General features: G+C 45.4%; 1 protein-coding gene across 1 annotated transcript in view; it reads right to left on the reverse strand.

Moving 5' to 3' along the window:
• Positions 1 to 1,786: 1,786 nt before the first annotated feature.
• Positions 1,787 to 22,757, reverse strand: part of T265_02140 (hypothetical protein) — a gene marked incomplete at both ends in the record, with an annotated part of 56,372 nt that continues 35,401 nt past the window's right edge. The window contains 2 exons of the mRNA XM_009166314.1: positions 1,787 to 2,314; positions 7,082 to 7,152. Of these exons, the coding sequence (XP_009164578.1) occupies positions 1,816 to 2,314; positions 7,082 to 7,152 (570 nt within the window). The remainder of the gene's footprint in view (positions 2,315 to 7,081; positions 7,153 to 22,757) is intronic.

Genomic DNA, 22,757 nt, shown 5'->3' on the forward strand with positions numbered 1-22,757 from the left:
AGCCTAAGACAGGGGAAGTCGAGAGGCGTAGGCCGGGTTCGGACCACGGACCTTCCGGTCAATAAATTCGCACTCCAACCACTTGGGCCATCTCACCCCCTATTTTCTGTCAGATTCATTTGTTTCCAGTTTAGGGATGATGGTTCAAACCCCTCAATAAATCCCTGCTGTGTTCTAAACCCGTCATTTTTATTTGGGGAAAATAAAAAGGGTGTTAAAAATTATTCGCCTGTGAACCTTTGCAACTACACAATGTATGCTGGGAGTTTCTTGGATAGTTGAGGCCGGTACGAAACCACTAATTTATGAAGGATCCCAAACAAGTTTTCAGATTCCGTCGGGTAGGCACATTGCAGCCGGTTGGTTAGAGTCGTTAGAGACGTGAGTAAAACAAGAACTGTTTTCCGCGGATACACCTGCCAAGTGGTTGAGTTTCGATTGTTACATTTTCTGGGAAAAATTCCTACCCATCTAAGCAACCGGCGCAGCTTGCAAGAGGTCATATTAGGTTGTTTGGGGTTAGTACGCATCTTTAGTAGAGAAGTCGATGCACTCCTACCGGAGAGCCTTGCTTTTGGATGAGGAATAATGTAACATTGATCATGTGCTGCCCTGGTGATAGGATTAACGGTGACTGCGGAATCTGACTTCGCGCTTCCACACCTACAGCACGCACTGCTAGACTGTATATGGTAGATCGGAGTCCAGGAACATGCCACAACAGACATGGTGAAACGCATGACGCGATTGGGTGACTAACTGACAGATGCGCGTCTTTGTTGTTGCCAAATTTTCAGCTGTTAACTGAAACTACAAAGAGAAACCCAACAACAAGACTAAAAATTGTTACTGTCATGCTAAAACTAGCTTCACGGTGATGTGCGCCTTTTGGCTGGCTAAATGAGACTTATCTGGATGTGCGGCAGTACGCGTAGGAATACAATAAAACTATTTGCACAAGGTGAGGATGTTGTCTTCATAGTGCGTGACGGTATTTCGAATATTCATGGTGTATCCTAATGTAGCAAAAAACGATTGCTTGGAACTCATTAAATATTCACTTGTTGTTTCAGCTTCAGTTTTATCACGCTCACTCCGTATCGAAGCTTCGTGATCAAGTCACGTTAGGAAAACCCTGTTAGTAACATGAGATGAGGTAACACCAAAGTCAACGAAATAGAGTCGATTGATGAAACCGAGTGACACAAACCTCGGATCAGAAAAGGTCTATGATAGCCGACCTGATTAGATAGTAACAATGAGCAGCGAGAAACCCAAGGCCCATTGGGAATGGTTACAACAATGAAACTTCAGTCTCGCACAGGTTCATAAAACATGACTAATGTGCTCATAACTTGAAATATCCCACCAATTCGCACGGACTTTCTTCAGAGAAATGGTCAGTTGAGAAGTTAATCAGTACCGAGTCACGTGACATTTAGAGGGACGAGTGACGCTATATTCTATCCACATGCAAGAAGTTGGTCACGCGGCCGATCGGTCATTTCTGGCCGAATATCATTGCATTCAACTACCACCCGGAATCTCCAAATATTCATGAGATCTACTTTGTTGATGAATTCCAAAATGAATGACGCCCACAATTAAGAGGCTCTTCACTTCTGAAGCGTTATGTTAGAACACTCAAAAACTGATCCGATTTGTGCGCCGTTTCGCTTCATAAGAACATTCAGAAGCGACCATAAGTGCAACAGTAATGAACGAGTATTATTATACAAGGAAGTTGCTTATGTACAAAAAATAACAAAATTTTAAATTTGTTTGCGCGTCGTGACCAATTACATTCATCATCCCTCAACAAAGCTCCACAGCCATTGGGACAACACGTTGCTCCGGACAGTCGTGTGTGTTCTCTTCCCGCGGCAGAACCATCGACGCGAGTTCGTTTGCCAACTCCATATACTGAGTACGAATCGAGTTTTTGTCGGTGGGTACAAGGTAAGAATAGCAGGTGACCAAGCTGCCCTCTGACAGGGGACCCATCTGTTGGTTCTTTACTGACGATCCAATCTTCTCTCGATCGTTACTGAGTATTGAACACTTCCAAGAAGCAATTGATTCTTCGTGTTCCAAACGGTTCAACGTATTAACCAAATGCGTAAACTCCGGTCTCTTCAATGGTTCAAAGTTCCAACATTCAAGCATGAGACCATAGATGGTGTCACTTGCCAGGAATGGCTTTGGATTGCGATAGCCAGCTTTGATTTTTGCTGGCACCACGGTCGGATCCATGCCCTTAAATGGTGAACTACCCAGGGTGAATATTTCCCACATGAGCACTCCAAACGACCATCTGGGGTAGAAGAATACGGAACGAATGTGAGCAAATGAGATACAACTCACAGATGACTAAAGCATGAATACCTGTTTGAAAATAGAACAGAGGACCGAATGATAACAGAACAGAACCGATTAATGATCCAACTGGTTGATTGGGGCTGTGCTCCATACACGTATGGATTCCCGCACTTGGTTGTTAATGTGGGCGAGCTTCGCTTCAATCCACTTCCTATAAATTTTATCAGCCCAAGCGACCGTATAGTGCCAGCAGACTGCTTCAATAAGTTACTTATGGCCTGGCAAAACACAAAGCAACAAACTTTACCACATTTTACAACTTCATACGCCCGGCCTGATGTGTCGAACTAATCTAGCGACTTCGCAGTGACAGCTCGGCTGCTTTCACCCCTCTGCTAGAAAAAATGCTCCCACTGGTGGACCAGTTTTGGTTTCGGAACTCAGGAATCTCTCTGAGCTTTTTTAGTGTTAATGATATGGAATGTGTATCCAATCGCATCAGTGAATCGCTCACGTGACTGTTATCGACTCATCAAGGCTAATGGATTTTCGATCGACTGAACGACACGCACGAGCTTAGTATGGAATCAACTAAATGGTTACTATACACAAGTTATGTGGCGATGTTGGAAGGGCCGGAAACAGTGACTCAAGACACACAGCACCATTAGGTACCTAAGTAATCTTACAGAGCAATAGAAAAGTGTGTAGTCAAGGTGGGACTGTTTTTTCAACCAGTGAACTGATGTCAGTCATTCATTCATTTCCTTTGTACTAATCTTAGCACTGTGCTGGCCAAAATATCCGTTTCAGTGTTCATTTCTGTGGGATAGGTGGTGCAGATGCTTGTGTAAGTGGGTCACTGTTCGAGTCATTCATGCGCACATTGTGACAAAGACCGCTCGTTGAATCAATTTCAACTAGCTAGAGGTATTCGATAACTATGGATGGGATTCCCACCTATGTCGCAACCGGCGTGTGTCACATGCACTTGCTGTGTTTCGACTGGTCGTTTTACTTATCTCTGAATCGCGTTGCTAACCGGACTATCACACTGTGGTCGACGCGCATCCGCTTGCTTGCTTCTGACGTTCCCCAATTCGTCACGCTGCGGCACAGAAATGTGCCGTGATGAGCTTTGTGGGCAGGACCCCCGAAACGATATTTATTCGACTTTCAAGTTTCGTAGACGGTCCAAACCGTCTAGAATCTTCCCGGATGGGGCAGTTGGCCTGCAAGCGGTGTTTTTAGGAGGTTCACACATATGGCTACCGCCCTAAGACACAATATGACCTACAACCCTCTTGCTTTCAGCGTCCAAAATCACAGCACCCTTGTCACGTGTATACCAGGTGTTCGTTCGTCCTGTAAGCCCGATTACCTGTGCTTTTCTTCTTGTCATCCAATCGACCAATAGTCCAGACAGTTTTGATCAACCTGTGATAAAACGCCGACGCACTGATCGGAAATCTGTGCGCACCGATTTTGGCTTACCAACTACGGACAGGTATTCAGCTGCTCAACAACTTTTGACCAGAAAATCCGCTTTAGATCCCGCCCGCTTAGTACAATGTACAATCTACCAAAGTCATGTCACTGATGAAGTGAAATGAGGTCATCGGTGTAGGTTGAGTTGTGGTTGTATTTAGCTCCGGATTCGTGAGGGTGCAGATGAGATGGTGAGTCCAACATACGAACGAAGCGCTTTTGCCAACAAATTAGTGGCGTGTATGACAGTGGGGAACCAGTATCAACATTGATGTTGCTGTCTTCAATCGTAATACCAACAAACCGGTTCGCTGTGTCGGACTGCTGCAGTTGTGCAATGCTGTACCGATCTAGGTCCATAACAATGTGCATTGCAGACAACGCAGAAGCTTTCCCTAGTCACCACGCTGTACCATGTCTGCCAAGTGTTGCATGATCAATTTGGTTTTTGTCTTCATAGTTCCGCAAGCCAGCCGAAGTTACCTTATTCCCTGACAGAATTACCTGACCGCGCGTCCAACATACTTTGCTGCAAAGCAACAAGACTAAGGGAACACGTTGTTTGTGAACCAGAATAGAAGTGTTGCTCAAACCGATGTAAACCCTTTTGTTCAGCAGAGCTTCCACTCTGGCGTAGGACGTTTTCCTTCTCTTATGATAACAGAACCGATTGGTGCAATGATCCAACTGGTTGATTGGGGCTGTGCTCCATACACGTATGGATTCCCGCACTTGGTTGTTAATGTGGGCGAGCTTCACAGTTATCCACTTCCTATAAATTTTATCAGCCCAAGCGACCGTATAGTGCCAGCAGACTGCTTCAATAAGTTACTTATGGCCTGGCAAAACACAAAGCAACAAACTTTACCACATTTTACAACTTCATACGCCCGGCCTGATGTGTCGAACTAATCTAGCGACTTCGCAGTGACAGCTCGGCTGCTTTCACCCCTCTGCTAGAAAAAATGCTCCCACTGGTGGACCAGTTTTGGTTTCGGAACTCAGGAATCTCTCTGAGCTTTTTTAGTGTTAATGATATGGAATGTGTATCCAATCGCATCAGTGAATCGCTCACGTGACTGTTATCGACTCATCAAGGCTAATGGATTTTCGATCGACTGAACGACACGCACGAGCTTAGTATGGAATCAACTAAATGGTTACTATACACAAGTTATGTGGCGATGTTGGAAGGGCCGGAAACAGTGACTCAAGACACACAGCACCATTAGGTACCTAAGTAATCTTACAGAGCAATAGAAAAGTGTGTAGTCAAGGTGGGACTGTTTTTTCAACCAGTGAACTGATGTCAGTCATTCATTCATTTCCTTTGTACTAATCTTAGCACTGTGCTGGCCAAAATATCCGTTTCAGTGTTCATTTCTGTGGGATAGGTGGTGCAGATGCTTGTGTAAGTGGGTCACTGTTCGAGTCATTCATGCGCACATTGTGACAAAGACCGCTCGTTGAATCAATTTCAACTAGCTAGAGGTATTCGATAACTATGGATGGGATTCCCACCTATGTCGCAACCGGCGTGTGTCACATGCACTTGCTGTGTTTCGACTGGTCGTTTTACTTATCTCTGAATCGCGTTGCTAACCGGACTATCACACTGTGGTCGACGCGCATCCGCTTGCTTGCTTCTGACGTTCCCCAATTCGTCACGCTGCGGCACAGAAATGTGCCGTGATGAGCTTTGTGGGCAGGACCCCCGAAACGATATTTATTCGACTTTCAAGTTTCGTAGACGGTCCAAACCGTCTAGAATCTTCCCGGATGGGGCAGTTGGCCTGCAAGCGGTGTTTTTAGGAGGTTCACACATATGGCTACCGCCCTAAGACACAATATGACCTACAACCCTCTTGCTTTCAGCGTCCAAAATCACAGCACCCTTGTCACGTGTATACCAGGTGTGTTCGTTCGTCCTGTAAGCCCGATTACCTGTGCTTTTCTTCTTGTCATCCAATCGACCAATAGTCCAGACAGTTTTGATCAACCTGTGATAAAACGCCGACGCACTGATCGGAAATCTGTGCGCACCGATTTTGGCTTACCAACTACGGACAGGTATTCAGCTGCTCAACAACTTTTGACCAGAAAATCCGCTTTAGATCCCGCCCGCTTAGTACAATGTACAATCTACCAAAGTCATGTCACTGATGAAGTGAAATGAGGTCATCGGTGTAGGTTGAGTTGTGGTTGTATTTAGCTCCGGATTCGTGAGGGTGCAGATGAGATGGTGAGTCCAACATACGAACGAAGCGCTTTTGCCAACAAATTAGTGGCGTGTATGACAGTGGGGAACCAGTATCAACATTGATGTTGCTGTCTTCAATCGTAATACCAACAAACCGGTTCGCTGTGTCGGACTGCTGCAGTTGTGCAATGCTGTACCGATCTAGGTCCATAACAATGTGCATTGCAGACAACGCAGAAGCTTCCCCTAGTCACCACGCTGTACCATGTCTGCCAAGTGTTGCATGATCAATTTGGTTTTTGTCTTCATAGTTCCGCAAGCCAGCCGAAGTTACCTTATTCCCTGACAGAATTACCTGACCGCGCGTCCAACATACTTTGCTGCAAAGCAACAAGACTAAGGGAACACGTTGTTTGTGAACCAGAATAGAAGTGTTGCTCAAACCGATGTAAACCCTTTTGTTCAGCAGAGCTTCCACTCTGGCGTAGGACGTTTTCCTTCTCTTGCGGATGCATAACGAGACAGCTCAGTCAAAGTATTAGGGAACCTAATCCAACTTGATCGGTTTCTGGAACCAGGACAACAATGGCCAGCTCAATCGCACAGCACCCAACTGACAAGGTACACGGTTTGGTGACCAGCCAGTTTCCGCATTATCTACAAGGTGCCTGCCAACCAGTCTAGCTCGACTATAGCGACCCTATTCTTTGTGGACAAAAAACGCTTTGTTCGTTTGTTGGATACACCATAGTCCTCCCACACACATGCGCATCCGGTATTGAACGCGCACTGACAACCTCGAATTATTGCACTGTTGACCTGAACAGGATCTTTTTTTAAAAAGTATCCGATCCAGTCTTTACCATCATTTTTAGGCTCAACTCACTGATCACACTGCGTTAAATACGACTGCCTCAGCCTTTACAACTCGAGAAAGCATTCTGCAGAAACCACGTTCGGCAAACCAACTTGTTCTTAAGTTCTCAAATGAGAATTCACAAAGCATTGAGAGTAGAGTACCCAAGCATCATATTTGGATATCATTCAAAGTAGACGTACAACAATAACACTTACACATCTGAAAGGGTAGTGTAGATTCGATCATATATCGATTCTGGCGCCAACCATTTCACCGGCACCCGCCCCTGTGTGGATTAATCAGAGGACAGTATGTTGTTTATAAACTTTGCAAACAAACCGACAAAATAGAATTTGAACGAGACACGGACAGTTCGAATCAATAACATGAGGTCCGGAGAATCCAGTAGATGAAAGCATACCAAGGGTCGTTCTCACAAACCAGTGCATCTGTACTTTCACTCGGAGTGAAAGTGTATGGTAAAATCTGGGAACTTGACAGAAAAAGCCTACTCCCCAGAATATAAATCAAGGAGTAAAGTGGATGACGGTTGTTCTGAAGAAGTGCCCCCGTATATGGAGAAAAAACGGAAAAATCCTTTCCAAAAGACTTAACATTCTTAGACTTGTTTCACGTGATTTGGTATCTGATTAAATAGGTTGAAGGTTCATTCTTCCCGCATGTAACTAACACCAAATTACGATTCTCATGTTGGTTCGCACAAAGTGAATAAACAGTTCATACAGTTCATAGGATGAGATTCTATCAAAGTGGCTTTGATAAGTAAGAAAATTACGAGAAGCTGAGTGTCTTTAGAACAGTCCCGCAACTCACCGTATTGAAGAGTTGGTCATATTTCAAGGTATGAATCGGGAAAAGCGTGTGAAGGCGGAGAAAAAAACTTTCTTAGCTGAACAGAACGACATGACCGTCACGTAATGTCGAGGTCCGATACAGTATTTTCTGAACTGAAGTGACTGATCTCTTTGGTAGTAGCCTCGGTTCTCTTTAGCACCACATCTGGAAACGGTTCCTCTACACCATTTTCTGATGACGTTCGGCCCACGGCGATGGAACAGGGACAAGAACTTCGGCAAAAGTTTCGTGGACTAAGTATAAGTACCGGTTAATCACACTACTGACCAGCTGTTCAAGGCCGAACGTTTTAGTCCTCAACTATTTGCCGGTGATAGTGGACTCGGATCTCATCAGAGATTTGTGAAAGGTGCACTGTTGATCATTTTCAGTGAGAACAAAACAGTTTTGGGCTCTTTGGCATAGACCAGCTTCCTTTACAGAATGAAATCTCAGTTTAAAAGCAAGTGTAAACAGCCCAATAATAGGCGCTGTTTGGCTTCCAAAAAATACCGCGCCACGTGGGCTACCGATGACGTTGACCAGCTTGGTGCGTCCAGTTCTAACGCCAAGAGCAGTGTATAAGGAACGGGAGTCTTTTGATGACCGGAAAAGATAAACAAACCGATTTAGCACTGGCATCTCTTGGATCCTAATCAAAATGGTATTTCTACTGTTCGGGGACTGGGTGTTACGTTCTGTATCCGTCTACTAGGTGATAGACGATTCTAGGTTCATCTGAATCATCTTCTGCAAGATGGATGTACTGCAGGTTGGAAGTTGCCTGGTGGAAAGGACTACTGTGTTAAGGGTGGCTGAGTTCACTGACAAGTGGTTGTTTTCAACATTCATTCAGGATGATTCCCATGTATTCACAAACGGTTGAAGAAATAGAAAGGGCCGTTTGGTTGCAAATAGAATGTAGAAGAGTTGAAGAAAGCCACGAGCTCTGCTTCTAGAGTGCTCTATTCGTTGACTTAACCTCATACCTAATGCAAGAGACGATGTCTGACCTTCAGCGATTTGGTGAAGTAGCAGAACAAATTTCAGAAACAAAACCTAATTTCGCCGATATGAAACTGCGGTGACATCGGCGAGAGGTTGTGGCACTCTGAAAAGAATCAAAATTGTTCAGAAGTTTGTCCACTGTTTTCAAAATTAGCATTACTGTCCACAGGGTCCAATAACTAAACAAAGAGAGGGAAAGTCAATCTATGCCACACTGAGATTTCAGTCCAACTAAGAGGAGGGTTCATCAAGTTAAAAAAATGCTCAACTACTGGTTTCGAACCTTTCAAGGCGGGTTTGTCCTCGTCACTATCATTAAATTAATTAGATTGTACGTGTGACTGTTGTCGGGTGAGGTTAACAAGCGATTCATGCATGGTTTTCACTACTGACATATCGATATAGCGAGTAGTTCTTCTGACAGTTCGCTTAAGGATGGACCGGCTCCGAGTAGTTTCATGGAGTTCTATAGCGATTTCGTGCGAGCGGTGTGCCCAGTACTCCTGGTATTTTATCCGAGTGAGGTTCCGGACACTTGAACAACCACATGCAGTGCGTGCAGAAACATACCGATAAATATTCGTTCAGCGGTAACATCCTTTCGGTGCCGGGCCGCCATGTCCCGCGATGGAAGCAAGAGGGCTGAAACATTACCACCCCTAGACAGGAGCAGTTGAGATACAGGGGTTCGGTTCTAAAACGAACCTTCCTGCCAGTAGTTTCGCGCAACAACCAATGGGCTATCTCTAGCTCGAACAGAAATGGGAATACAGAGAACATCAGAAAATCTACTCATTGAACAAAACGTTATTTTGGCCGTTGGATTCAAGAACTGAACGAAATCGTACATTCTGTCGTGCACGCTCTCACCTGCTAACCATTGAACTAGACCGAAAATACAACATCCTCAGCTTCCATCCCCTGGTTATTGCGGCCATCGAATAAGCGTCGAAGAGGTGCCACTGTCTCGAAAAACGAGCAAGCCGATTCCCTTGAAGATAGGCTTTTTGGTATCTCCTGGGAGGAAGGGCTTTCACGCCAACGAAAAGCGTTAATTTAGACGACTATAGGTTAAGTCGGTATCAAAAAGAAAACTCAGGATAGAAAGAGCTAAGTAACGCTTCTCCTATGACACCGCTTTCATCCTTTTTCTACGTTTTCGTCTAAACAGCGCCTTCTAGGTTACACGAACTATCGATCCATGATCAGAGTAGCCTGAGTAGCCATAACATCCTGTGTCCAACTGACTAGATAAATGGGACAACTCTGGGAATTGATCTACAGCACTTTTCATTTGTAGACAACACCTTTCTGCTCGTTGAAAAAAAGGCGGTGGGATCGAAAACTTACATATTAAGTCACTCAAAGACCACCAGCACCTTCAAACTTGTTCCGTTTTGGTGAACAATTGATGCGTTTCAACGAATGCAAACGTTTGAATATAATTCGTTTCGATAAATGAAGTTCACGTGTGTATCACTGAACAAGGGCGACCTAACATGAACAAATACGTAAGAAACTAAGTAAATTTGATCAAGAAGGCCAGGTCTCACGAAGTACACTCATTCGAATTATGTGATTCCTCTAGCCAAAGACTGCCCGAACGAGTGTTAAGGGTCAGTCCGGTGGTCGCGCAGTTTGTGGTTCAGTAACTGCGATCCTTGTCCAGTGAACTTTTGTTCTTTGGTAAACAAACTTCCTCTGTATCGTCGAATAAGATAACACCTCCGTATTGACAATAAGGAAATTCTCAACAGTTCCAAAGCCTGTTGGACTAAGTGGAATAATGGTGAAGGTCCGGTCTGCGTAAGAACAATCGTATCAGGTCTTAGGAGTGTAACCCTCACAACAGGCATCTTACATCGTTCTTTCCATGACCGATTCCCACCGAACTTACTTAGATCTGATGAAATTAATGATGAGTTTCCCGCCACGTTGGCACCGTATTGCTAGGACGTCTGGTAAACGTCATATAAAGGGACCCCGTGCCAATTGAGGTGCGAACAGTCTTGGGATCAAGTAACCTAGATGGCGTAATATAATCAACTAATTCAGTGTTTTTATGGATTACCAACAGCCCATTTCTATAGGCCTTGTTACAATGATAGCCAAACTGACATCCCTGTAATTGTCACACGCACTATTTTGAGGATGGGCGCTGTTGTCGACTCACACCAGTTCTCTGAGACGATCACTTCCTCCCAGAGAGACGCAAATAGGCTAGAGGTACCAGCTGAGGAATTCACCGTCGTCCTAAAAAAGAATACGCAAAAAGTACCCGGGATCAGGAGCACAGTGACACTTAATTAGGAATATACACCCCGCCACCTGAAGAAGGTTCTATTTTCACAGTGCAATCTTCTTTTGAAGGCTAACAGTCCGGATTGGAGGTAGTGGATGATGTCGTTCGAAGCATTGTACCAAAGTCCCTCAAAGTTTAGGTCCCTGACCGTTTTACTTACAAGAAAGTTCCGAGGACCAATTGAACGAATCAAATGGAACGTTTCCAGCGTTTTTTTGCATCTTCCGTTTCTTCGTCATTTCGGGTCCAACTAGCTTCCCGTTATACACGAACACTCAGTCTCATCTGACGTAGGATGATGCGTTGATCTGGTTTTAATCAGAAAGAACCTGTCTTGCTATTGAGGAGAAGGTTGGTAGCTCAAGTAGCGTAGATGGCCGTCTGACAAAGCCACCGTCCTATAAGAGGTTCACTGTTTGGATACAGTTGCCTGGGTTGTATCGCAGATAGAATTCCCGACATTGAGTACCACTTTGGATACATGTCTCCAGTGACCGTTAGCATTCGAAATCGGACCAGCCGGTAGGCATAGGAGGAGCGATCTCCCATAGGTTTGTTCGATTTCTGGGTCCACGAGCTTCACAACCGATAAGCGAGATGTGCGCGTTTTATGTAGACTTGAAAAGCGGCAGCAAACAAGTGCATGGTTGGAGTTCACACAGGTATTCCAGAGGGAGCGGCAGGCAGTGCTCACCACTGGTGACTGATGGCGATGCGGTCTGCTTGGATTGCGGATCAGTTCGCTCGTGGGCACCACGTAGTCAAAGGATTTCTGGAAATTGGTACTGAAAAAGAAGTCTGTGATCAGCAAACATCTGCAGTGGGAGCTTTCCGTTTTGAGTGCGCCTCGCACTTTATCCAAGACCACTCCCAAATCGGGTCTCAGCAGCGCTTTGCTGCTCACGTAAACAGAAACCGTGACAACACCTAGAGCCTCTGCCATTGAGATTCAGTACCACAGGCGCATGAAGATACGATAAACAAGGAGCAATGAACCTCACTTTCTCGAAATTCTTTCACAGACGTTGCCTAGCAAACCGCGCAGAGGAGAGTACCAACGGATATCCCTTCAAGTAGACACGCCCCCTGGTCGCTGATTCAACACTCACTCCGATATATCCAGCTGCAACTGCCTCCGCCTCACCATAGGTGCGCAACTGGAACCTGAAGGACAGCGAGGAGGTAGTCGGCTCAATCACAGTACTTGCGTTCTGTCCCTGACAGATAGCATACATCCAGCGAACGAGCAAGAGCCCTTTTCTTGCTTGCTCCAGTGCAAGAACATTGAAAACATCTAATTAGACCAGCTTTCGGGGTTCGAAAACAGACTTTGGGGTGTTTAGTCCTGTTAGTGGAACCAAACGCACAGAAACTGCAGCTGACGAATAAATCGATCAGTCAGTGTCCGGACCTGCATAGAGAGTACTCAAATTGGGGCGGAGTAGCGTACAAGAGGAATTACGTGAAAGTGTAAGAGAGGCGCCCGTAGTGACAAGTTTTCGCTTACTTGCCCTGCTCTATGCAGCACAACAGTATACTTAACCCACAAGATGACTTTAAGAGTGGGGCAGCAAAGCGACGCTCGACCACGCTGTTGGAAACAGGTTTTTACTCGAGTACCTGAAAGAAACTGTATTATTTCCCGAAGCTGATGCGTAACCAAGGTAACAGGAAGTGGTTATTCCTACGTGTACGATTTAGGTGAAAGTACAACTTCTCCAGTTGAAGAACCATCATTCAACTAGCTCAGCAGATGTGCGCATACTGAGGCTTCAAATGTTACCTGTCTCAATATAATTCGACAACAGCACGCATGAAAAAATTGTGATAGCCGGAGCACTTTTCCTAGGTCGTTAAACTGACTCCTCCTCATGTGATGAGAGCTGGCAACCAACCGATTTGCATGTACCAGCTGAGCATTTGTCAAACGTGGTCGTGTCAAGTGACCGGAGTGTCAATGGCCTGGAGTACGCACCCAAGAATGATGACTGTTCAGTCGTAGAAAGATCGACCCGCAGCTAGTCCAAAAATAGCAGTGGGGTATGAAACCCAACCCCTATATCAGCGTTCGATATACGCCGCTGCGACTACATGGCACATGCCGTAGGATGTCAAATTCGTTTCATTTTCGTTGTATGCAAATAGCCAAACACCACACGACTGGCAAACATTATGCTGAGTAGATCATTGTTTAGATTCTTCGGAGTACATAAATTTGCCGGACCAACTGAGTTTTACCATTCTGGTTATCTACTCTCACTGTAGCAGCAGCATCCTAGGGTAAACTTTCGAAGAGAGACCAATCCTGCGCGAAATCTCCCTGAGTTATTAATCTACTCCTCAATCCTCTCGAAGTGAGAGCAACTCTAGAGGAAAAATCTCTGATTGTGCACCATAATTTGATGCGACTGGGCTCAGTGTAATCGGCACGAGAACATACGGATTTCCCTTTTCGCCCACAAGTTCCAAACGGTTGGCTTTCTGGCATCCATTCATTTATTATCCATGTAAAAGCCAAGCTAGGTTAATGGCATTCTTCAACATGTTCACGATAGGTTGCAGAATGCCTGGAACCGGTTGAGTTATTGTTTTTGGAAAAGTTTGCGAAACAAGCGGTGAAAGGAGTATATTTATTAGAAAATGCCAACTGAACAATTACAGACTAATGGACAGGGGAGCGAAACTCTCATATGCATCTTGTTTACAAAACGGAATAGCGTCTTTCTGAACTCTCCTGGATATCCATTGACTGTTACTCAATTGCAAGCAAATGCTATAGGGCAACTCCATAAATTCCGTAAGAGATCTCACTTTTCAAGAGACGCAAAGCGGATTTACGAGAAAACATACTGCCCACATGCCCCCATCAGTAGTATCACCGTTACACCGGTAGTTAAGAGGAGAACCAGTCAGACAGATCAGGCTAAATCGGTGTTAGGTGGCGGCCGAGGGGTTTTGTGTTAGGGTGGGTCGAAATTAAGGTCTAGTTCTTCCGGCTCGTTTTTTGTGAAGATTTCCCTTGGCCTGACGGAACTTCTACGTTAAAAGCGAAACACTTCCAACAATAAATATACCGGTTGTTTCCAGAACTTTTTCGAAAACGATGTTCAGGAAGGTTCGAAATCTTGAGCCGGAAAAACCTACGGCAAACAGCATATGCACTACTATTACGGGGCAAACAAACTCAATGGAAAATTGCTCAGACTGCAACCGTTAGAGTGGCCGGCGTGAGATAAACCGAAATATATTTATTGTCCACAAGTCCAGACGTACAAACCGACAAATAATAAACGTGAGGAAGAATTTCGGCAAACTTGGATACGCGTTGCTACACTAAGTGCTGCATAGTTTTACACAGCAACATCAAACACGACTTGACGGGGAGAAAGTCACGTCAGACACTTGAGACAATTTGTGTGTGTGTGGGGGGGTGAGGTAGCCTCGACAAGTATCGACTGAACTGAAAGAGTTTGGAATTTAGTACCCGCCTATAATTAGCTTTTCAATTTGCCGAACGAACACTGTGTTGAACCAATGAACATAGAGCAAATGGCTATCGATCCACCGGATATAAATGAGTTACTTTTTAAATCGAAAAGAAGACGTAAAGGATAAGACATTGGTTAAGGGGACAAGGTCATCGAAAACCTGTGTTAGTTAACGAAATTGTTTTCTGTGAGTTAACATCGGTATAAACAAAAGATAGGATGACCAATGAAAAAAACAACACTTAACCATCGGACGGTATATAGATGAGGCAGGTGTCTATGTATTCCGAACGCCACTCATTATTTGTTCCTAGTCGTCAGAGATAACGGAATTTCCGACATCATCACATACCAACGTTTGAAAGACTGGGAAGATGTATACGGTTGCCCAGCTCTGTATCACATAGACCGTGTGCACGAGTGACGAAACAAACGATTTCCAACAAAAAGACGCTTCCAGTCTTGCGTACAAAGTAGTGGGCGCGTGAGGAGTATTGACCACAGAAGAGACGCACTCTCCTGTAAAGGTAAACACTCATTGAGCTGCTCAAGTAAGAGACATGAGTGAGAGGATTTGGGTACTTGAGACCCGAGATGGCGAAACCGGCAGTGAGCGAATTTTCACCAACTCGGTAAGGTAACAATGAATCGACAGATGGATATTTTGAAGGTCGTGTCATCCACGTGCCCATCCGATGAAAGGAAGACTATAGACTAAAGCTCCATCTAAGCCATATTAGTTTGCGAACCAGTGTTTAGGCCCACTTTCCAGCACACGATTGATAAACATTCGGGTTTTAGAATCCCAAACAGAATGAAAAGAAGGTAGGCTGTCAACAGGTTTTCATCAATCATTCATTCATCAAAGCCTGTTGTCTTAACGAATGAAAATGGGAGTGCGTTCCAAGACCGATAGTAAAATATCACTTAGTACTAAGGTTTTCAGTAAAAGTTAAAAACAGTTCACTGACAATACATGTTTTATTTGACAAAGAGACAAAACGAAACGATACATCGTTCACTGCATACTATTTAAAAACGTGGTGATTAAATGGGTCCATCTATAACGCAGTAGTATCTGCGCCGCGGTTTGTAGAATCAGCCATTCTACATAAGAGATGATGGCCCACTCAGGTTTTTGCAGTCCGCGTTGAAATACTTGTTTCCTTCTGCAGACCACTATTACTAAGACGTCGAACAAACTTTACGCCTAATGATGTCCTCCTAACCGAAGATCATGTCGCAAACACAGCGCTTGCAGTTTACTAGAAGTGTGACATCTTCTGATCATAACTGCGTCATTGTGATGGTTGCCAATAAAAGAGTAACACAGCAAAGGGGTCTGTTGATAATCCGAAACGATTCAAACAAGTATATCTTTGTAGTGTACTACTCATAAGGTTGCTGAAAATCCGCCGACAGCCCACGACCGGTTTCGCCCTATTTGGGGCTCATCAGGCAGGTGCAGTCCCCGGGTTTCCGTCAACCTTAATTTCTACTGATTCAAACAATTCCCTAACCAGGTTCCCACATAGTGCACAACCGCAACTGTGTTGTAAGGGCGAATTCCCGACGACGCCTGCACTGTAATTAATAATATGATGCTACCAGTCTTACTTTCCGCTCGTTTAGTTACCATTCATTGGTTGGTGTTCGGTAGCCTTTGTGGGCAGGAACGACAATCGTACACTAAAGCAGTCCCGCCAGGTTAGGATGTGAGTGAACGGTTTACGGAATAATGTTACCATCGTCAAAGCACTGTGCATCAATCCAGAGCTCTTGATCAAACAGGACGTGGGTTCTTCGCGCCTCATGTTTAGGTTTGATATGCGCTACCCACTACCCATCCGACAAAACTTACCTATCGAGAACCGTGAAGCCCGAAATTGTGGTGACACTTTGAACGAGATGATGAACCCACATGTCTTGGGCCTGAAGACTCTTGCTATCATTGCTAACAAGAGACGCAACCATGGGTTCAGCCTGAGTGAATGCGCTACAAGGTGCCAGGGCTAAGTGAAAAAGAATATCTCCAACAACCAGACAGTCGCAATCAGTCAGAATAAACAACCAGGGGTCTGAAGTGCTTCGACTATTTCGCCACTTGTAAATAATTTATGCGTACCTGGTTCAGGCTATAACCTGAGACGAGATCGAGATGGCTCAGTGGTTAAAGCGCGAACCGGCTGACCGAAGGTCCATGGCTCGAACCCAGCTCCAATATATCGACTGCTCCTGTCTAGGCATGGGCAACCTGGCAGTATCTTAGGCCGCGTGTGACAGCTAAGCACCAAAAGGGTGTTACAGCTGGACAGTTATTCGATTTTAATCCTGAGAAGTTATTGTGAACAAAGTCGCCTTAGGGGGGGGTGTAGCGACCCAGTCACCCACATACTTGACTGTTCAACTCACAGTCGCTCACTGGATCGCGAGGCTTGTATTTTTCTCATATGCACAAACACGTCGCATTAAGCTGACACATCGGACATCGATTGTCTGCACCGCCTAGTCAGCGCAGCAACCACTCATGTGCCGACGCGCCCACATACACGCACTGGGACCTACAAAAACGCAAACCGAACCCAGTCAAGACACAGTCTCGCGCGCGCGAAGGGAGCAGGACGTCAACCTCTCCACAAGCCCACGGACAATCATGGAACACGTGTAGCAGCCAAACTGCGGAGAAAACACGTTACCGCCGTCCGGACTTTCACCAAGGAACTCTCACATACGATAAGTTCCTTTTTGACTCGCTCCCATTTTCGCACTGTATTTATTTTCATACGCGTTGCAACTCTCCACTGTCCACCATACTAAAAACCTCTATTAGTGCACATACACCTTCTGATTTGTATTATGGCTATCCGCACCTGTGCACTAATAGGTTCACTACGTTATCCTTGCTAATCCGTTCGACCACTCGGTACATCGACAAGTTCGCAGATCATAAGGAAATTCGAGCAGCCTACAAAGCTACAATGAATGGTTGACTCTCAAAACAGGAATTCAAAATTCGACAGAAAACAAACATGAGCGTTCTGTTTCCAAGATACCCTTAGAGGTGTACAATTTCTCGGGGTTGCGTGTAACACAATACGGCTCACATGATCCCTGCTGTGTTTGATGAGAGAGAGAGAACCAACCACAAACCAGTGAAGACAGTGTTTTTGCTGTCATTTTCTACCCAAAGCACATACGTGGATCGGTACACACAAGTGCAAACACACTGGACCGTTTTCTTATTTTGGACTAGAATCCTTGGTCCTCCTAGAGCAGTGAAGCTATCGTTAAACAGACTATTATGATAGTAGTGTAAAGGAATGTCAGTGATAACAGTACCGCAAAACCCCCACAAGTACCGCTAAGTCTCAACCTTCGATCAAGAGACTGGTGGATTTGTGTAATGGAAAACCGAGACTACTCTGTGCATTGACTCATGTCAGTTGCCGTTTAATTAAGAGACGCGAACACGCCCACGCACCATGCTAACACAGGTTAAGCAAGCCAGGCCAGTAATTAAGCAGGCCAGTTGGCTAGGCGTCACGGTGCTGACCCGCAATACCATTGGATGCACGTGCTCCGGAATGGAACGCAAGCACACGACGCATGAATATGACGTCAAAGGAAATGAGTAAACACGTTCAGGGTTGTAAAAGTGCAGCTGATTAGTTTTGCCAGTTGGAATGCGCTAAAGCCTTTTCAGGCCGTCAGAAGCCTGTAAAGTATGTGTCGTCATTATATGCCAAAAACCACTCCCAGTTCATGTAGGTACTGTCACCCTAACTCCATAGAGGGATGCCAGGAATGGTCTTAGTTTAGGAATGGTCTTTATATATTAACAGGAGAAATTTCCTTACGAAGTGAGTACTTGTCTCATCCTACTTCGTATGGTTTTGTATGCTCCGTTTGAATTCATTTGCTCAACTGGCCCCGACTGATTCGTTCTTTCCTCCGACTCAGTAGGTTCACTCCCGTTTTCCAGTGAAACAGAATCCGATTGCGCATCATTTTAGCTGTCTGGTTCTTCTTTGGGCCGTTTAACTGGTCCACAGATTAGTGGTTACGTCGTTTGAGGTAAGAAAGTAAACAAACACTGCCCGACGAAGCGATGTTGTCGTAGTTGTACATTGTCTTGCCGCGTAGTCCAAAGTAGCCTAACAACGGGGATATCAGCTTACAAATTGTGGTCATGTACGCTACAGTCGGGTCTCCAAACTGGGTAGAACTAGTCTGAGCGATCGGAAAATTGGTATTTTCCGGTGCTTGCATTATCAAAATGCTCTGTCTAAATTCATCCTAACGACAGCGCCCACTTGATGATCGGAATGAAGGTTGAGTTATTCGCTCGGGTTGGAGCGACTGACAGACTGATAGCTAAATTAAGGAACACGCTTCTTTATCGGCAGATCAATACCGTCAGTTTCTTTTCGGATAAAAATGAAATTTGGGCGCTCTGCAAGACACCTGATTAATTTGACTATCTCGATCAAAAACGAAAGTACAGCCCACTCACATTGTACTTTGTGTCCTGTACGGAATTTCAATTCCAATCTTATGACGCCACACAGATCAAGTTAGCCGCCCCACTTAAATTTGCAGACCAACAGCAAAATGAACACTCCTGCCAGTAACTAGTGGTCCTTGTGAATATCATCGACAAGTGCAGAGTAATCCAGTGCGTAACGACTTCGAAAGAAGTGGCCTACAGTTCTTACTAGTATCCTAAGCCGCAATCATTACCGTCGCCGAGAGACCGAACCCCACCAAGGTGTCGGTTGTGAGCCACACTCCGCGATGTGACGACCACAGACCTCGTGAATCCTCCAAGCAGCACATCAGCCATGCACTGAAAGGACGCCATAGTCCAGACAATAATTTTTTAAAATCTAATCAAAGATCCTCTTATACCAGGATGGCTAACAGATGGAGTTATAAAACAATATCCTGGTCCTTCAATTTGGAATATGTATGAAGACTTATTCCTTAAAAATCTGGACTGCCCTGGCAATCTCGCACTAAACACTACTACTTCACCACATCAAATGGTGTCAGGTAAGGCTGTCCTACCGCCTCCGATGTGCAACTATCTACCCCATCTCCCCAAATCAACGGTGAAGAAAACTGTGGCACCTAGAACCACCGTATGACAAGTACGCGGTTCCTACAGCTGATGATGATTATGACGATGAGCTTGCGGTTAGGCTTTTGAGTCAAGGAATTGGGTTGGGAGCCCTAATAATATTCCTGCTAAGTCCTGGGTGCCCTGGCATTATCCCACCCATGTACAACTATAAAACGCAAGATTACAAATAACTTCATGCCACATCGGACGTCACATGGCATCATCAACCTGGTCACCTTAGTTGCCGCATACAGTAGGGCTGGCTGAGGTCTCCTATCTTTCTCCTTGGTGTCTTCGTTTTTATCCCCTCCATTACACTACTCGCCTGTTGCTACAATGTTTACGATTTACACTACCGCTGAAAACACTTCGAAATCATTCCTCAAACCCCGGTGATCAGTTTATCGGACAGACTTCAAGGCTAACACGAACTGGACAGCAGCTTCATTAACCCTGAAAGATTCTGAGTTGCTTGTGATATGGCGCAACCAATTGTTCCCAAGCACTTGACCTCCAGCAACACTAAAATTGCTCGGAGCTCGGAAAGGTATTCCTCCTGGTCGAGTTCACGACACAACTCGACAAAATATCGACGTCAAGGGGAAAGGACAGAGGCGCGGATCGACAGACTTCGTGAGTTCAGACGGCTGATGAGGATGAGGAAGCGGAAAACTGTGGAAATGTGTTAAAAGTACTCCAACCGATACGCACAATAATCCCAAAAGGCCTCCAATAGACAAAACAATCATCAGTAAAAATAGCTCGCACATCTGTAGAGAGGAACAATGCCCAAACCACTGAATCGAACACTCCGACAACAATTCAATCAGTCAACTGCAATCGCTCAGTCAGATGCTCAGCACGCGACGCACCCCTGGGGATTGAATTTGGAACGTCTGACGGCTTCGAAAATAACCGAATGCCTTATCTCTCCCAAACGCCACCGATCTGCTTTTCGTGATAAAATTTCATCCGATATATCTACCGTCCCAGACAACTGGAGAGTGTCGGTAATAGTGTACTATGGTACTCATGGTGAATGCGGTAAACACAGAGACGTTAGGTTTATTCCTGTCGTAACAAGGCTCCCGACGTCAATGGTTCTTCGTCATCTTACGATGGCACGCGAAGCCTTGACCCGTGATCATCAAGCGCTATTACGAACGGATAGAAACTTCGTCGACCACGTTTTCATACTGTTAGGTGTTAGTCTGGCATATGCAAGGCGCACTTATAGCGGTAGTGCTGCATGGTTGCGGCCCCTCCGGACAGATGATGTGAGGTGCCTTCAGTTCTTGGCCACCGATTCCTCAGAAGCGCTGTCGGTTTTCTGCGGGAACCAGAATTTCGGCTCGAAGGAGTGCGACTGACAGTCGTTTGTCTTTCACTACTTTCTAAACCGCCAGTAGTTAGAGGAATATATTAGGACCTGATCATGTGCACCACATAGTTGTGGATGTCACCAAAAGCATATTTCTCTTTTGAGGTTAGCATGACCGTTGCATCATCCAATATGCCCCAGGGCGGTGGTTCTGAGCATTCTAGTTAAGTCTAATCAGCAGGCAATGAGTGTTGTAAACACATTTAGTTCACAAAAGCCCAACCGGAAAGTCCGCTGAACTGCTAGGAACTAGGGGAAATAGTTCGTTAGAGCGGAAAGGTTCGCTTTAATGGAAGGACGCCAGAAACACACACCAGAATTCACAAAGAACGATGAAAAAGTCGACTATTGAAGGACTCGTTAAATATCCAGTGTTGTTATCCAGCAACTGGATAACTCTGCCCAGCCAGTCATCCAATGGAAAAAGGAAACCTTGATCTGACACTACCTGTAAGTTTGATGAAAACTGCTCGACCCCTCACTATCGGCCTTGCCCTCTCCGGTGTAGATCTGGCCCTAGTGTACGATTACGTATTTTCTACCAAGCCTTCACGAAGAAGAAGACGGGTATGAGAGATCGCGACAGTTTCGGTTCCTCCATCATCTTCAAGCTAGTAGGGCCTAACAAAACGAACGAACCGTCAATTGTTGCAACTCCAGTAAAACGCACACGCAAGATAATCTAGGACTGAAAAAGGTAGGTAGGTATTGGCAAAGGCACCTGGCATTTAGTCAGTACATCGATGTGAAAATCCAGTCTAGTTTCGTAGCGACCTCGAAACAGAAGTTTCCTCCAATAAAATTGCGATAACGTGATTAATCTATGGGGAAACATCAGCAACACAGAAAAAGTTGAAACGTAAGCGAACTTACTGCCCAATCTCTCATAAGGACCATCTTCAGATGGGTGATCAGTTCAGAGGAGGTACAGTGTCTATTTGTTATGCACTACTCAAAAGGTTGCTGAAAATTCGTCGATCGCCCACGGCCGGTTTCGCCCTTCTTGGGGCTCACCAGGTGGGCGCAGTCCCCGAGTTTCCGTCAACCCCATGTCCTAATTGAAACCGAATTGCACGAAATGAGCGAAATACACTCATTTGCAAACTATTTTGTTTTTTCGAGAGACTCACCTGGAACCCAGCTGAATCTCTCGTTTGTGATGTGTCCAGGGGACCGAATGTGCTGCACCAGGCCGCTTCATGTTTCGGTCGCTACGGTATCCGAGATATCGCGATACATGTATATTTGTAATGCACTACTCATAAGGTTGCCAAAATTCGTCGACAGCCCACGACCGGTTTCACCTTTCTTGGGGCTCATCAGGTAGGCGCAGTACCCGATTTTCCGTCAATCTTATGTTGTACTTGAAACCAGATTGGACGAAATGAGCGAAATACAGTGTAGACAGCGCACGTCCAAATGTCAGGACACGTCCAGACACGAAAAGTACATGTGCAGAGAACGTCTGCAAGGTCACCATCGGTCGCCACATTCCGGATAGCAGGTGCGTGGGCGGAGCTTACCAACCAGCGGAGCGGTGTGAAAATGCTTACGGTGGCAAGGTCGCCATTGGCTGGACAGGAACGAACAAGGCGAATGACCATTTCCGTGCGTTTTGACCTGAACTGACAGTGCAGCCGTGTTCCTGGCACTCTGTCTTCCCCCTATCGTGTGGTCTGGCAGGCTCATTTCAGGCTTAATCAATAGCTGCCTCCACGATACAGCACCCAATCAG

This window comes from Opisthorchis viverrini, assembly GCF_000715545.1.
Source record: "Opisthorchis viverrini unplaced genomic scaffold opera_v5_25, whole genome shotgun sequence".
Classification (NCBI taxonomy): domain Eukaryota; kingdom Metazoa; phylum Platyhelminthes; class Trematoda; order Opisthorchiida; family Opisthorchiidae; genus Opisthorchis; species Opisthorchis viverrini.